At 38.2% G+C, this 15,720-nt stretch overlaps 4 protein-coding genes across 8 annotated transcripts in view; 2 read left to right on the top strand and 2 right to left on the bottom strand.

The window, feature by feature from the left end:
* The first annotated feature begins 1,222 nt into the window (after window positions 1-1,222).
* Window positions 1,223-2,047, top strand: LOC126766945 (28S ribosomal protein S24, mitochondrial). The gene is made up of 3 exons (XM_050484599.1): window positions 1,223-1,338; window positions 1,395-1,602; window positions 1,675-2,047. The coding sequence occupies exons 1-3, from the start codon at window positions 1,321-1,323 to the stop codon at window positions 1,962-1,964; spliced, it is 516 nt and encodes a 171-aa protein (XP_050340556.1). The 5' UTR covers window positions 1,223-1,320; the 3' UTR covers window positions 1,965-2,047.
* Window positions 2,022-3,176, bottom strand: LOC126766886 (TBC1 domain family member 7). Its single transcript, XM_050484568.1, has 3 exons — window positions 2,490-3,176; window positions 2,176-2,404; window positions 2,022-2,120 (listed from the first exon to the last, which is right to left on the bottom strand). The coding sequence occupies exons 1-3, from the start codon at window positions 3,041-3,043 to the stop codon at window positions 2,034-2,036; spliced, it is 870 nt and encodes a 289-aa protein (XP_050340525.1). The 5' UTR covers window positions 3,044-3,176; the 3' UTR covers window positions 2,022-2,033.
* Window positions 3,177-3,674: 498 nt separating this feature from the next.
* Window positions 3,675-5,489, top strand: LOC126766875 (vesicular integral-membrane protein VIP36). Its single transcript, XM_050484559.1, has 5 exons — window positions 3,675-3,887; window positions 3,995-4,110; window positions 4,173-4,370; window positions 4,425-4,754; window positions 4,830-5,489. Exons 1-5 carry the CDS (start codon window positions 3,752-3,754, stop codon window positions 5,034-5,036), a joined length of 987 nt encoding a protein of 328 aa, XP_050340516.1. The 5' UTR covers window positions 3,675-3,751; the 3' UTR covers window positions 5,037-5,489.
* A 1,149-nt stretch (window positions 5,490-6,638) lies between these two features.
* Window positions 6,639-15,720, bottom strand: part of LOC126766443 (adenomatous polyposis coli protein) — a 32,858-nt gene continuing 23,776 nt past the window's right edge. For all 5 annotated transcript variants that reach the window (XM_050484223.1, XM_050484228.1, XM_050484238.1 and 2 more), the window contains exons 3-6: window positions 14,991-15,684; window positions 14,663-14,819; window positions 11,684-14,574; window positions 6,639-11,466 (exon numbers count right to left, since the gene is read on the bottom strand). In XM_050484223.1, coding sequence (XP_050340180.1) covers window positions 9,861-11,466; window positions 11,684-14,574; window positions 14,663-14,819; window positions 14,991-15,684 — 5,348 coding nt within the window. In that variant the 3' untranslated portion in view covers window positions 6,639-9,860. The remainder of the gene's footprint in view (window positions 11,467-11,683; window positions 14,575-14,662; window positions 14,820-14,990; window positions 15,685-15,720) is intronic.

The raw sequence follows: 15,720 nt of genomic DNA, 5'->3' as shown, positions 1-15,720 counted from the left end.
GTAAATAAGTAGTCTTACCTACTTTGAATATTTAATAATTTAAAATTATTAAGATGACACTAATTTATAATCCTTAGATAATTTTTGCAAAATATAACTTGAATAAATGTTGATTATATTTATTTTTAGACATATGTATTGAAACTATTACAGCAATATTGTAATTTCGGTTGTCGGATTACTCTGACCCCCAACACACACCTAAAAATTAATTAAGGAGAAATAAAAAAACAAGATCCTGGTAACAACTAAAAATATCATCTACTTGCAAATGAGCACAGTCAATATTTACCTAAATAAATAAATAAGCCTTATGACATTCAGATTTTTGTTTACATAGGGATATATTATACGTTCTTTGTTGTCTGATATTGCCCGTATCACTTTGTGAGTACTAAACCCATATAAAAATATTTGATTTAAAAAATGATAGTTTCCGATCAGATATATCATATCTTAATTCGAATCTGCTGTAAAAAATGTTTAATGCTTACAAAGCGTCCGCAAGTTGTTAAATCACCTGTTGGATCACAGATAATTCAGGCACTTTTGTAGCAAAAACGCATACTTGCAAGTTTACATGAGTGCAGGCTTGAGCACATATGTACATACATAAAAATAGCAATGTAATAGTTTATTAAACATCCAAACAGCATTGCAATAAATGTATTTATAAATCAAAATAAATAAATCCTCAACTCACCAGGTTTTCGTTTTTTGGGCGTACATGTTTGTGAAGATGCCGATGAAACTTCCGATGGTATGCCCGTTTGAGCATTATTTGAACCCGTCACCACACCAGCTGCATTCGAAACGAATGCACTAATTTGCGATGAAATACTTTCTGAACGTCGGAAAGTATCTCGCAATCTATTTAGGGAGGATAATGATGGGGAACTAGATAAAAGGTTATTAGAGGCATTGCTGGCGGTTTCTTCACTATCTGGACTACGTAGTAAGAGATTACGCGAACTACTCATTTTGGCACAGCACTTGTATTTCCACAAAGCACAACACTAAAACCACACACACACGCCACAAACAAAAACAGTAAAGTGCACAGTTCGTAATAAATGTTAGAAAAAGTTCATTAAATTAAATTTAATATCCAGACAGATTGGATGAAAACAAATTTGGCGAGTCCAAAACAATTACTTCTTTTTTACTGTGCTTGACATTTAAGTTGACTTTTTTATGTTTTCCTTCTGCACTTTTTGATAAATATTTGGATTTTGGCTGTCATTTTGACGTTTCTTGTTACGACACAATAAACAGCTGATAACTCACCGTGGTCATTATTTGTAAATCTATTTGGGAAATATGAGCCTGCTAAAAAAGGTATTTGAAAATTTTTCAATTATTTCAACTATAATAAACACATTTTCTCATTGTAGTGCGCGCAGCAGTTATTGGAAAACACAAATTTGTGTTCTCAAGCAATCGCTGCAACAGCTGCTGCATTCCACACAAGTCCAGTATGCAATCGCGTGCAAGCCGGTCGCTATCGTGTTACGACAAAACGTAATCGTGCACTCACATATGAAATGGCCAACCCTCCCCACTATATTGCACATCGCAAAGCTTGGAACTCATGGAACACGTGTACGTATAAAAATTTTATTATTACAAATACTATATTCTATTTAAATGAATTGTATTTATTGCTCCAAATAGCATCTATGTTGGATGGACTGCGCCCCTCACAGACCGCCATTGAAGATGTGTTTATGCGCAAGTTCATGACTGGTACCTGGCATGCGCTTATTGTATCCGAAGTGATTATCAAAAGGCAGCATAATATGATAAGAATAGCTGCCATTATTCGCCAAGCAATTAGCCCGAGAAAGATGTACTTCCTTATTGGTTATACCGAGGAGCTCCTCTCATATTGGTTGCAGTGTCCGGTGACATTGGAGTTACAAACCGTTGCAGATAAAAAGGATGTTGTATTCAAGTATATTTAAGTTTTATGTAGACGTTGAAACGGGGCGAGAGTAACCAAATAAAGCGCAGTCCTAACGAAATTTTGTTTATCAGTGCACAGTAATCTCGTTGTGGTTCTTATTACTTTGCCAAGTTTTAATGGCTTTGTTAACTATGGTGGCGTCTTGGTCCTTTACCTACAATTTATCGGTTGGATTTATATATTTAAAGTTGTATCTATGGTTTTCATACCTGTTCAATTAGTGTTTTTAAGTCAAGTATCGAGTTGCAATCCAACACATGATTTCTCAGCGTTTTAACTAAATCCAAGAATACAAAGACAACAATTTTTCTCGACCCGCCACATATTTTATCCCACACTTTTACTAATACTGTATCAGTTATGACTCCAGCGAAGCAGGTTACGTATAATTTTTCTAATATTTCCCCAGTATTAAACACACCCAGTTTCTCCAAGTGGCTGCAATTGAATTATGTATGTATGTATATGTGAAATTTTGTTTTTTTTTTAAATACCATGCAAAAAATATTGCATCAAAACTCACTTATTCAATTCAATGTCCTCACGCTTTAACAACGTCTGTGTGAGTTCCATTAGTTTTGCACATTCTTGCTGTATTCCTTTTGTACATGCAAAAAACTCTTTGGCTATCCAATAAGTCTCCACATCATTATCAAATATTTGTAAAAGTACTTTAACAATTTCCATAAAATTGTTATCATCGTCCGGTGGACCGGTTAATGGATGCAACAGTCGACCATTTTCCAATAGCCACATTGTCTGCAGCACTTTACTTTTCGGTGAGTTTTGATCGATATATTGCATTTTAGTGACTGCGCGGTGCAAGTCCTCATAAACGGCAGTGCGTTGTAGTAATATATAATCCATCGAGTTTTTGTGTAGTGGTAATACACCAAGTATAATACTCCACAATAGGCCACGTTGTGCCGTTGGTACAGTATAACTTAAACAAAACTGTTTTAATTTTGAGTGATTACGTATATTGTCTTGGAGCAGTTTATTTAGCGATTTCTTTTCTTCAACGGAATAACATCCCACTTTTTCATAGTAACTCGAACGGAAATTTCGTTCATCCATTTTATACACTCGTGTATTGCTCTTTGACCTTCCAATGGTTTCCGTGTGCAATTTTGTTTCAAGTTATTTATTCAACTAATTGAAATTTGTAACATATCTTTTCCTAAAATTATGACAGCTTTGAATCAATTTATTAACAGATTAAATAGTAAACAATAGAGGTTCGCAAAACATATCGGTTTATATGTATATAATTCTATACATTTATCGATATAATTGCTAATCGATATAATATTAACAGGGTGATCCCGAAACCCATAAAGTATACAAATGCATTATTATTGCAAAGAAAATATAAATAAATTTGCAGTTTAGTTAGTGCTACCCAAAGTTTCAAGGGATGAAATAGATATGAAAGAAAACTGAATTCTCTAATAATCCACATACGCTCTTAATTTCCATAGACCTATGGTAATGGCACAACAAATTCATAAGAAATCTTGTTTCCCAAAATATTGGAAATAGTACAAAATAGTGGTGCGTACTTAGAACTTCTACTTCTCTATTAAGTATATGAAGAAGTTCTGAGTGCTCCGAAGAATGAAAAGTACTATCCAATTAATGCAACCTTGAGAACAGCAAAATACAAATCAAACAAAACTATTGCCCGGCGCTTTCACCGAACATTCTCAAGATAAATGTAAATGATCGTTTGACAGTTGTAGAATTAACGCGAATTTTTGAGTATTCCATACAAAATTGCGAAAAATGTCGAATGTGTTTTGGGAAAATTTAAACAAGTTGTTGCCAATACTTTTACTATCTGTTTTAAAAAACAGCGAGTGTTCTGTGAGTAGCAATGAGTACATGAAACGTGAGCATTCATTGATACGTCCATTTCAAGGTAAGTTTTCGTATTCCCTTTGCTAATTAATTAAAACGACACAAACAAAATAAAGAATATTAAGGAGACGAGGGTCACTTAAAATCATTATTTTTCTTCTTTAATAGGCGTTGGCGTAAATTTACCCTATTGGGATTTCTTAGGTCACACTATGGTGACCAGTAACTACATAAGACTGACGCCGGACTTGCAGTCTAAAAGCGGTGCACTTTGGAATTACTCGGTAAGTTTTTTTTCTGCATAAAAAAAAAAGATATGTTTAATCAATGACTTTTCATTGAATAGCCCGTAATGACGCGTAATTGGGAGTTGCATGTGACATTCAAAGTACACGGTAAAGGCAATGAACTGTATGGGGATGGTTTTTCGATTTGGTACACCAAAGAACGTATGCAACCAGGCCCTGTTTTTGGCAGCAAAGATTACTTTTCGGGTTTAGCGGTGATTTTAGATACATACAGCAATCACAACGGTCCACATAATGTAAGGGAACAGTATATTTTATATCATACATATTTAAAATTTGCATTTGAATAGCACCAACATCCCTACCTCAGTGCTATGATTAATAATGGCACCTGGACTTATGATCATGATCGCGATGGTACACATACACAACTGGCAGGTTGTGAAGTGCGCTTCCGCAATGTGGACTTTGATACACATGTGAGCATACGTTATGAGAATGATATACTTTCCGTTTCTACGGATATGGAGAATAAGGGTGAATGGAAGAATTGTTTTGTGGTGAACGATGTTGAGTTACCAACCGGCTACTTTCTGGGTTTGTCCGCGACTACTGGCGACCTCTCGGACAGCCACGATATACTTGGCGTCAAGTTTTACGATCTGGATATAAATGTTTCGGTAGGTGTAGTGTGAGATTTAATACAAGTGTGCCAATTTTTATTTATTTATTTATTTTATCAATATATTTCACAGCCAGAAGAAATTGCATCACGTTCTAGTATTTTACCGCGTGCGAAAACATATGAACCGCCACGGGAGCACAAGGACGATCCTAAACCGGGTATGTCGAATGCAAAGATTTTCTTCATACTCTTATTCGGTATGTTGATTACAATCGCCGGTGCCATTTTTGCAATCTCCTATTTCAAAGAGAAAAATTCAAGGAAACGTTTCTACTAAAACACATCACACATACACATCTATACACTTACCTCTCTACTTCCACACCACTGAGCAGGCATTAAGACTTTTTTCCTTAGCAAATAGTTAAAAACAAAAAGTTTAATATAACATCGATAAATTGTAATGAGCAACAAACACGTTTGTTGCAACGACACTAAATAATTTATTATGTATTTAAATTAAAAAAAATCTTTTGTATTGTAATTTATAGCTGCTTGACAAATAACTGCAAGGAAATTCTGTTTTAGTCAAAGGAAAAAGTCATTGTCATTGCAGTTTATTTGTTAGGTTAATTTTTTTTGTTTTTTTTTTCTTTTTATAATTTTTTTTACTGCACATTATGCAGTTATTCCATCGATTATTTATGATTTTTACGATATAAATATATCATACAATTAGCATGAAATATATTATGTAATTGTAAATAAAATATAGAAATGTACAAAAATACCTGCTGTTTTTTAATTATGGACAAGTAATGCAAACCATTGGATGGCCTATTTTTTTGGAATATATTGGGGAAACATTAAGGATGCGTGGCTACATTCTGGCACAATGTGAAGTGGCAGTTTCGAATAGAAACAGACGCAGTTAAACGTACATATGTAAGTGACTTTCAGCGTCGGCGAACTTTACTTATCAGCAACGCTAAGCTAAAAAAGTCCGTAAAGATTAATAAACTGCAAAGAGTCAAACAACTGTATTCATATTTGCTCACATCTGTTTTGTCAGCAGAAATGTAAATGCCGCTTGTAATCTAATATGTATTTATATACGCATATGTATAGAAGGTACATATGTATATGTAGTATGTACATACATATGTATATTTAGTGCTTAAGAAATGCACTTTTGTTTACAAAAATAAAACCAGCTTCTTGTATATTTTATTAAGCACTTTTATTACAGTTGTATGTTGTGTATATGTATGTAGCTATGTATTTGTTTATATATGTATGCACTATAATTTAGTTTTTTCTCAACATTTTATTATCGAAATATTACTGCTAGGTATTTAGTATAATTGTGTTTACGGTATTTCTATATGTTTGTTTGTAAGAATATTAATTGGAATTGAAGGAACATTCTTATTACTTGAAAACGTTACTTGTTTATACTGTACGATACACTGTATTTATTAGCTTGATCTACACTTTTGTATTTGTATATTGTTTTTCATGGTTATATTTTTTCTAACAAACAGTTATGTGTGTATGCGTATATAGAAAAATTAAAAAGACCTACATATACATATTGGTCTAACTGCGAACCTTAGCTCAAACTTCATTTTTAATGTTTTTTTGGAATTTTTTTTTAATAATTGGTTTTGAAAAATTGAATTTTTTATTTATTTTTTTTTAATTATTTTTTTAAAACTTTTTTTTTGAAAAAATTACATTTTTAATATTTTTTTGGAAAAAATTAAATTTTTAAAATTTTTTTTTTGAAAAAATTAAATTTAAAAAAATTTTTTTTTTGAAAAATTAATTTTTTAATATTTTTTTTTTTGAAAAATTATTTTTTTACAATTTTTGTTTGAAAATTTTTAATTAAAAAAAAATAATAATATAATGGCTGTTAAAATGAATAAAACGGCAGTTGAATAATTCGTTGAAATTATTTATTTTAAATTTTATCGCCTTTAGTGATTTGCAGCAAGTAAGACAGTATAAGTGTTAAAAGTTCAAGCGCTTATGCAACGCGTAACGTTTCACTTTACATGAATGAACAATATATAATATAATTTATCGTTTGTTTATTGCAAAAAGCTAAGTAAATTCGCATTCTTTATATGCCTAAGAATCGAAGTACCTGGTTCTTTGCGTCGGCTTACACATTTTATGCAAATAAATGGAAAATAAAGGAGTTTCTGCTACCAGCATGTAGTTTTTTTCTAAGCTTGTGACGCTCGAACGCAACGCTCGAATTCGAATTTCATAGAAATAATTTGGAAAGTTGCGTTCGAGTGGTGTGTGAAGTGTTTAAACATGAAATACATCGAGTGTTTAACAAAAAAAAACATATATGTTGGCGAGAAATCTTATAAATATCCTCAGTGTGGTAGACTTAAAAAAAAACGCTTATAAGGAAAATATGAACGCACAACTATACAAACTAACATTTCGGTATATATTTATATTGTGTGTATGTATTTATTGCAATAAACTTCGAAGACGCGCTTATATGTTTGTATGTATGTAATTAAGTATAAAAAATTCAAGTCTTTAAAATTAACAGTAATTAAAATTAAGCAGAAGACTATATTGGCTTAATGCTAAAGTTACAATTTTTTTCGAAAATTAAATATTAATATTTGGTTTGTACGAAAAATTCGTTTACGCTTATAGTAAGTTATTAAGCACGCTAACTAGCAGCAAAGTAAATATATGTATGTATGTATATGTTTTTAGGTTATAGGTAAAGTAGTAATAATTACACTGCAGTCGAAGAATTTTTGAATGCACAATTGGTGTATTTTAAAGGATGATGAACAGTGGAGGCAAATTTCTCGTAATAGTTCTTCGCAAGGAAGAGTTAGAGCAGCAAAGTTATGACATGAGCAAAAAAGAAATAATAATCATATTTATTATAAATAAATAAATAAAAATTTGTAATTTAAATTGATTTTTGTTTTTCACTTTTTATTTATTTATTTATCTATTATAAAGAATAATTATGAAAAATATTTTTTTTGAGTCGTAAAATTGTTTTTGAGCAAAAAAAAAATAATCATATTTATTATAAATAAATAAATAAAAATTTATAATTTAAATAAATTTTTGTTTTTCACTTTTTATTTATTTATTTATTACAAAAAAAATATCGAAAATATTTTTTTGAAACGTGAAATTGATTTTTACAATTTTCAAAACTATTTTTTTGAGTCGTAAAATTGTTTTTTAGACTTTTTGCAATCAAACAAAAAATAGTTGTTGCCAGCTCATACACTATGCACCACTTGAAAAACCCACCAATTGTGCATCAATTCTTGCAGCATATTTTATATTTATTTTGTTTTTGTATATTTACGTTGTACAACAGTAAATCAATTTAAACAGCCGCTCGCACACTAGTAAGTACGCGCTAAAATTAAGTAAAAATGAACGAGCCAAAACATTTTAAAAACAATAAGGTAATTAATTTGGTTTCAATTTAAGGCTGCTTTGTTGAGCACAAACATTGAAATTGGTTTAAAGAGGAATTTATGAAATTTTAAAAGCATTTCAATTAATTTATGTCAGTTTACGCTAATAAATCATTAAAATGCTTTTAAATTTTTCAAAAATAAAAAGGGTTAGCTTTTAATGAATTCAACTAAAATACAACAGAAACGGAGCTAAGCAAACTTGCACTTTGAAAACTTGATTTCTAAGCACTTTAATAAAAAATAATAATTAGAAATCAAGCGTTTCTGCAAACAAGCCTTAGCGCTAGTTTCGGTTGTAAGGTTAAGGAATTTGAATTTCAAATTTATCAAACTACGTATTGAAATTAAGGCAAATTAGTAAGAAAAATTTGTCTATTTCAATTTTGAATTGTGATAAAATATGAAATTAAACGCTGAAACCAAGCATTGAATTCAGAAATGCCAACATTTCAATAATTTTTGCTCAACAAAGCGCCATTGCTAACTAACATATTGAAGTACCATATATGTATGTATGTACCAGGTATATATTAGTTAGTACAGACAAACCAAATAATATATACCAACTGTGTAACTAATGCCAAATATAATCAGCCTTATTCACACACAAATATATTTTTAGTCACATTGATAAGCGCGAAAAGCATATTTCTATTATCGAGTTTGGAAAATAACTTTTCCTTAAATACCGAAGTAAACGAAGACACGTTGTTTGCCATTGCGGAAGCAATTAAATTTTGGCATTTTAATTACCGGTGAATCATTAACTTAGCGATAACTAATTTTTGTGCACTAATGGAGCGTGATTAAACTTTTGCTTATCAGCCGGCTGTTGGGCACACTCACATACACACACCGGTGATTAAAACGAGTGTGGACAAGACAGTAAGTGTACCGTTTCATTACAAATATTCGTAATAAAATCAATATATTTTTAAATAAATGATTGATTATATTGTTTAGAACGCAGTTTCTTGCTATATATTTTCTTCTGGCAAGAATTTACGTGACGGCTTACAAGCGATCGATAGCCAGCAAGCATGCGCATTTATATGCGTTGCATGCAACGAAACTTTAGCGTTATCTCTTATCAAAATTCTATGCTTTCGCAAGCATTTCATTAATGCTTACATAGATATACATATATATATGTACATATACTGTACATATTTGACTACTTGAGCGCGCATTTAACGTGCGGCGCTGTCCCTTTTTCGTATTTTCTAAACTATTTTATAATTTGGCCTACAATGCAGTGAAATTAGTCGCCCCCCAAACGAATTGCGTTTAGTGTGAGAACATTCCCGTACACCTCGTTAACTTTTCGCAGCGTGATTTTTGCTTTCGGTCCGTTTTTTATATATTTACTTCACTATTTTGATTAGATATTAACTTAAAGAGATACTTAAATGCGCTTAAGTGCTTAGTTTTGACTAACTGATTTGATTGATTTGCTAAAAGTCGTGCCAATGAGAGATGTTGTTATTGTTGTTTTGCGTTTGGTATAAGTTAAACGCAAATCGAAGGGCATGGACGCACTTAGCCACCATGACAACATATGATGCTGCGCCGCTCAAATGTCTGCCCTTGAGATTACTGCCAGCGGCGCCACATAGTTTTTTACTATTTGACAAAGCGTTTTGTGCACTTTCACACCAAACGTTACGCGCAATTTATTTTCTGCCTGGGCGTTGCGCAACTGACAATCCGCCACCTGCATTGACAGCCACTTTCGGTGGCACGTTTTGCAGCGCGCCCACGCCGCCATTCGGCGTGTTATCAAATGTCGAGCTACGTATCAGCGTTTGTTTCTTTTGTTGTTGCGTTGCAGTTGTGCGCGCAGCCAATATTGTCTTCGGCGCATTTAACGCAGGCGACGACTTCGTTTGCTGTGACTTCAACTTACTCACCACGGCCGCTGAGCCACGCGCGATATTGGCGCGAGGCGCTTTATACGGCTCTTGCTGCTTGCTTTTAACGTCATTCACGCGCTTCCAAATGTTGGCGATGCGACTTTGTGCTTGATTGATTTTCGCTGCCGCGCTCTTCGTTGCATTCGCCGCCGCTGTTGCGGCCGTGTCGCGACTGTTCAGATTAGAGTTACTGCGCGTTGGCGGCGTTGTCGCTGATACGCGCGTAATGCGCGCCGCACTACTGGTCACACGTATGGCCGCATTGCTGTTCGAACGCTGTGGCATGCCGGCGCTTGTAGCCGCGCCGATAGTGGCGGTGACTTTACGGTGTTTGGGGGAGTTGGTTTTTGTTGCAATCGGTATTTTGCGTGTAGTGGCTGGCTGTATGAGCGCTGCGTTGGATTTGGAAGCGGCCGCCGCGGTTGCGCGTTTTGTTGGTAATTTCGAAGAACGTTGTGGGCTACCGCCCGCAGTTGTGGCTGGCTTTGGTGCTGCCGATGCCTTGACTTCGGACACAACAACCGGAACCTGACATGTTGCAATAGTTGGCTCTTCCTGCACGAAAGTACCCTGTCGTTCCAGTGGAGGTGGTGCTGCCGCTTGTAGTGTCGCGTTGGTTTTGGCGTCCACGTTTGTTTGCGTCTGCGCTTTTTTTGGTGACGCCAAGCGTGTGCTGGCGGTTTTTGCCTGCGTTGTTGTTGCCTGCTGAGTCAGTGTTTTATTTGTAGCGACACGTGTCTGCGGCGATATGGTACGCTGGTACTGGATGCTGTAGGGTGAAATGTAGGCCGGTTTCTTGCGGCCGCGCACAATTTTCGCCTGCTCATCGGCGGCATTGGCGACTGATTGTATGTCAGGTATCTCTATAGGTTTGGCGATGCGCGCACGTGCTGGTGTCTTTACTACAGATTGATTCTCCGAATCACTCTCCTCGGTTGCTTCTTCTTCTTCTTCACTTCGATCAACATAGTTTTCAACATGATTGTATGCTTCTTGTTGGTCATGACGCGACTCTGTGTCCGAGTTTTGATCGCATTCCATGCTGGTTAAGCAGTCACCACCATCGGGAGCTCCTCTCACCTCGGTAGCTTGTGCTTCTGGTGCGGATTTCGATGTATGAATGGGCATATTAATGAATTTGAACTTTTGTGTCAATTCACGTAGCGAAGACATAGTTTCCGAAGGGCAGTCGTCTGTGGAAGTCAAAGAATACGGTCCGGCCGATTCATCCGCGCTTGCGTTGATCTCTTGCGCTTCCCGTTCATTGCTTGTGATTGTGGTTGTCGTTGTTGTTGTGGTTTCAGTTGTATAGACAATTGTTTGCGTTCGATAACGTTCGGCATCTGCCCGTCGGCGGCTGCTGGAGCTGTAAACAAAGTAGTTCCTTAAGATTAAAAATTTAAATAAAAAATAATTTTTATTATCAGCTTAAAAGCGCTAATTTATAAACGCGCCCAAATGTAGGCAACATTATTATTTCATTAAAAAAGGAAATGTACTCGAAGTCTAAAATTGTTAAGTGGATACCATTTGAAAATGAAAAAAAAAAAAAATATTCCTGGCATAACGTGCTAAAAACTCACCTGCCATTAGTGATACCCTCCGTTTCGATGATTTCGATCTGCAATGTCTCGTCTGCCATTTGTGCCTCATCAAGCTCCAAACGCCGGCGTTCCTCGTCACTTACTGCCGCATTGGAAGTTATCGTGTAGGTGCGATAGCGATCCTTGGCCACTTTCCGCTTCTGTTTCGGCGTCAGTGTGCGCTTTTCACCATTCGGCAGCGTTGGTGAAGCAGCCGACTTTTGTGGTGTCGATTCGGCAGAACTGAATTCATAATCATCGGTTGGCAGTGGTGTACTGCCGGCGCCACTATGGAAAGAGTTTTCTTCTACATCCATATCGTGTGGCATGGTTTCGCAGCAACTTTGCAGCGTAACGGTATTATCATCATAGTCAGCACACTCCATTTGTCCACCAGCCGCAGTCTCGTAATTCGAAGCAGCCGATAGAGTAGTAGCCAAACTGCATTCGCCGTCTGCCACCTCCGATTGTATGCTTGCCACACTAATCATGGAATCCAATAGTTCATCCATTAATGATGGCGGCTTGATGTTCTCCAACATATTACAACTGGAGTTTACGCTTTCCGCGCTGCCGCTGAGGTGTGCGGGCAGTTGGCCCAGTGCGCGTTTAGCCACCAAACCATGCGGCAACGATTTGCGTGGGAACTTCGGTGAGCGCAACATCATTTGTGGACTTTGCGGCGTGCTACCGCTACGACGCTGCAGCACACCAAGCGAGTGGTATGCATTAGAAAGCGACTCCTGCTGGTAGTAGCCAGATATGTTGAGCGATTCCATACCCGAAGGTGGACGTATGTTTTCCAAATCCAAACTGTTGATGCTAAATGTCAAATCGATGCTTTCATCATCGTCAGCGCCCACACTGCTAGCATGCTGTAGATTCTCGGCTAGGGCGCGCGCCTCAATAGCAATGATAGTGGAGTTTGTCATTGCAGCAGCGGCCGCGGCGGCGGCTTGTGCTGCTGCAGCAGCTGCATTGCTGTTACTGCCATATAACATATGATGGCCGCCACCCAGAGAAAGCGCTGCTGATTGTACAGCACCGCCCAGCTGGAAGTTTAGGCCGCTACTGGTGGTCGACTCTTGCGTTGCAATATAACATGGTATATCCAGGCTGCGACCTTCATTCACCAAAGTGTCGGTTTCGGTTTCCGTTTCCAATGAACTGGGCTGTGTAGCGGTTTCAGCATGTTCAAGTAGCAAGAGGGACGGTTGCGGCTGTTCCTCATTTATTGGTGTAATTTCAGCAAAATCATGCAAATCCTTGTGGTCCGCCTCGGTTGCCTGGTCTGCGTCATCGTCATCATCATCGTCTTCGTCGTCATAATTTAATGAAGCAACAACAGGTGCGGTGACGCTGACGCTGGGGAACGATACATCATCATTGGGACAGGTATCCTCGTTCCAGGTGTTGTTGGAGTTTGAGTTGCCGCCGATGGATATACTCGTGCCAACAGATGTAGCACGCTGTTGCTCAACAGCAAGGCAGTCCGCAGTTACATTGGTGGCATTGGTACGTAGTTGTTCGGCTGAAGAGACAAACTCCAACGTAAGCCGCTCCACGGACTTTAACATTAAATCCGGATCTTTGTGTTTTTGCGATGTGGTAAGTGGCGGCGAAGTACGCGATTGACGCATCTCCAGCGACACTGTGGTCTCTATAATGAACGACTCATTCGAATCGTCGCTGGTTGCAGTGTTGTCTAGCGAAGTAGATGGACTATTTAAGTCGTCTGGTTCCGGCTCTTGCTCTTGCTTATACCCAGTACTGTTCGTTTTCTGTTCGGATGTTGCGTTCGCGTGATTTGGAAGATTTGCGTCGTTGTGTGCTGTGATGGTGGTGGCCATCGCTGGATTTCTTACTGCGTCGATGATGTCGACGCTGTTGGTGTCCTTCACTTCCCAACAATTCACGCTGTTGTACGTGTTGTTGGTTTCGTTGCAGATGTTGTTGTTGCTGTTGCTGCTGATGGTGGTGCAGTTGCTGTTGTAGCCGGTGTTGTTCGTCTTTGTTACGTCTGGAGCTGCTGTGCTGAGCACATTTGAGGATAAAGTAGCCGCGTGTGGGTGACACAGCGCCCGTGCAGCTGCAGACGTAGCCAGCACGTTTTTTGACCCGGTCCCAGTGCTGTGACTGCCATCGCCCGTATTAAATATTGGCATAGACATTGAATGTGCGCTATTGTCGGCAGTGTACCTGCCCACGGATGCAGCCGCAGCACTACCCCCTAGACTGCCGGCGCCGCTGATAGTATTGTTGCCGATCTTCTTCGAAATGCCAGTGTTGATGCATTCCAACAGCAATTTTTCGTCTTTACGCTCGCGTTCGCGTAAATGACGATTAACCGTTGTGGTTGTGCCCGGTAATGCTGTGGACGTATTCGTCAGCAAAGGCGTTGTTTTCGTTTGCGGATGCAATTGCAGCGGCAACGAATCGAATTGTTTCAAATTTGGATTCGATTGAGTGGTGCTGCTGCCATTCCGTCGATTACTCATTAGTTGCTGGCGCCGATGAGTGCCGCCGTCACGTGTAGGCTTATGCATTCCGGTGCGTATGCACAGCTCAAAGAGTGATTTGGCTTGGTTATCATTGGAGTCACTCGAATCTACCGAACTGTAAGAGTCATTGCCATTTTGATAACGGTGTGCTGTGCTGGAAGTGTGTCCAGCACTGCGGTCGCTTGTGTGTTGTTGTTGCTGTCGTTGGTAGTGTCTTGCTGTGGCGCAGGAATTTAGTGAGGATGACGAGGTGGCCGCATTGATGGGTATGGGCTGTGAAGCGGACAGTGATATGCGCTTGTTGCGATTGTTGTTGTTATTGTTGTTGGTAGACGATGTGCTACTAAAACCAAGATTCGATTTGGGTCTATTGCAACCAGCGGCAATAGCCTGTAACGGGGAGCGAAAGTAAAAAATTGCACGAAAAGTGTTGTTGTAATTGTGTCTATACTGGATGTGCATTTAATTCATTACTCACCTGACTTAACAAGTTCGTATCGTCTTCAGAGTCGATGGACAGCGAACTAAGCGAATCGTCCTGCCATTTTGGTTCCAAGCGCGCACCCGCCTCTGGCGCCACAGACTTAGCCGGCGGAGTCTCTGCAGCTGTCGGCATGTTTGGAGAGTTTTCAGCGCTAAATTTTAAGAAAAACAGATAATAAATAAATATGGATTATTGAATAAGTGAAAAATAATGGAGCTCTTATTTGAATGATGAAGACTAAGTTCGGATCATATCGTCGACGGTCGGGTTATTGTTGTTGTTTGGTAGCGATGAATTCTTGTTTTCAATATTATTAACTCACCTCGCATTGCTGCCCTTTAGCGTCACAGCGGGTCCCACTAAACTAGAGCCTACAGTCAGATTAGACAGACCGGAAGCCACAGAGAAATTGCAAGGTGAGTCCTCTACCAAATATTTACTCATTTCATCTGAGACAGGCAAATATGGCGGCAATGCGGTGCCACCACGTCGCAACATGGCTATGGGATCGGCCGTTGGTGTTGGACGCAACGGTCGCTGTTGTGTCGCAGTGGCGTGATTTGAGTGTGTCTTCGTTTGCGTATTCGGTTTTTTCATACCGACTTCAATGCATTGCTGCAACAAATCGAATGATTGACCGGTGGCACCACTCTCCGAGGCATTTGATGACACATCATCGGACAAAGTAAGCGAGTGCCGGTTATCGGTTGTACCGCTAGTTGTGGCCGGCGCTTGTAGTTCCTTCAATTCATCCAAATTATTGCTGGAGCAAATGGATAAGGCTGACAAATTTGTATTACTGCCAACCTTTGAGAGCAACGCCGGTGTATCTTCGGTATAGTAATGCCTCGGCTCATCGACGGGTAACTGGGCGTCTCCACCGGTTTGGCTGCGTGCTGCACGCGCCATTGATTTCTTGGACGCGGCAGCTGTTATGGTTGTGCGATTCATACCCATATTAATGCAATTCGCGAGCAGTATGTCGTCGATGTTGTTAGTCGACTCCTCTTCTTCACCTGTTGTAAAGAATATATGAATGTTATATGCGTTAC

Source organism: Bactrocera neohumeralis, chromosome 2 (assembly GCF_024586455.1).
Source record: "Bactrocera neohumeralis isolate Rockhampton chromosome 2, APGP_CSIRO_Bneo_wtdbg2-racon-allhic-juicebox.fasta_v2, whole genome shotgun sequence".
Taxonomy (NCBI): Eukaryota; Metazoa; Arthropoda; class Insecta; order Diptera; family Tephritidae; genus Bactrocera; species Bactrocera neohumeralis.
Note: the sequence above shows the minus strand (reverse complement) of the source record. Positions and strands in the feature narration are given on the sequence as shown.

Coding starts and splice junctions, on each gene's coding strand:
- LOC126766945 (XM_050484599.1), top strand. Junction 1,603..1,674: donor TTGGAACTCATGGAACACGT/GTACGTATAAAA, acceptor TGCTCCAAATAG/CATCTATGTTGGATGGACTG.
- LOC126766886 (XM_050484568.1), bottom strand. CDS start 3,043: ATGGATGAACGAAATTTCCGTTCGAGTTACTATGAAAAAGTGGGATGT. Junction 2,405..2,489: donor GAGGACATTGAATTGAATAA/GTGAGTTTTGAT, acceptor ATTCAATTGCAG/CCACTTGGAGAAACTGGGTG. Junction 2,121..2,175: donor TAAAAACACTAATTGAACAG/GTATGAAAACCA, acceptor GATAAATTGTAG/GTAAAGGACCAAGACGCCAC.
- LOC126766875 (XM_050484559.1), top strand. CDS start 3,752: ATGTCGAATGTGTTTTGGGAAAATTTAAACAAGTTGTTGCCAATACTT. Junction 3,888..3,994: donor ATTGATACGTCCATTTCAAG/GTAAGTTTTCGT, acceptor CTTCTTTAATAG/GCGTTGGCGTAAATTTACCC. Junction 4,111..4,172: donor GTGCACTTTGGAATTACTCG/GTAAGTTTTTTT, acceptor TTCATTGAATAG/CCCGTAATGACGCGTAATTG.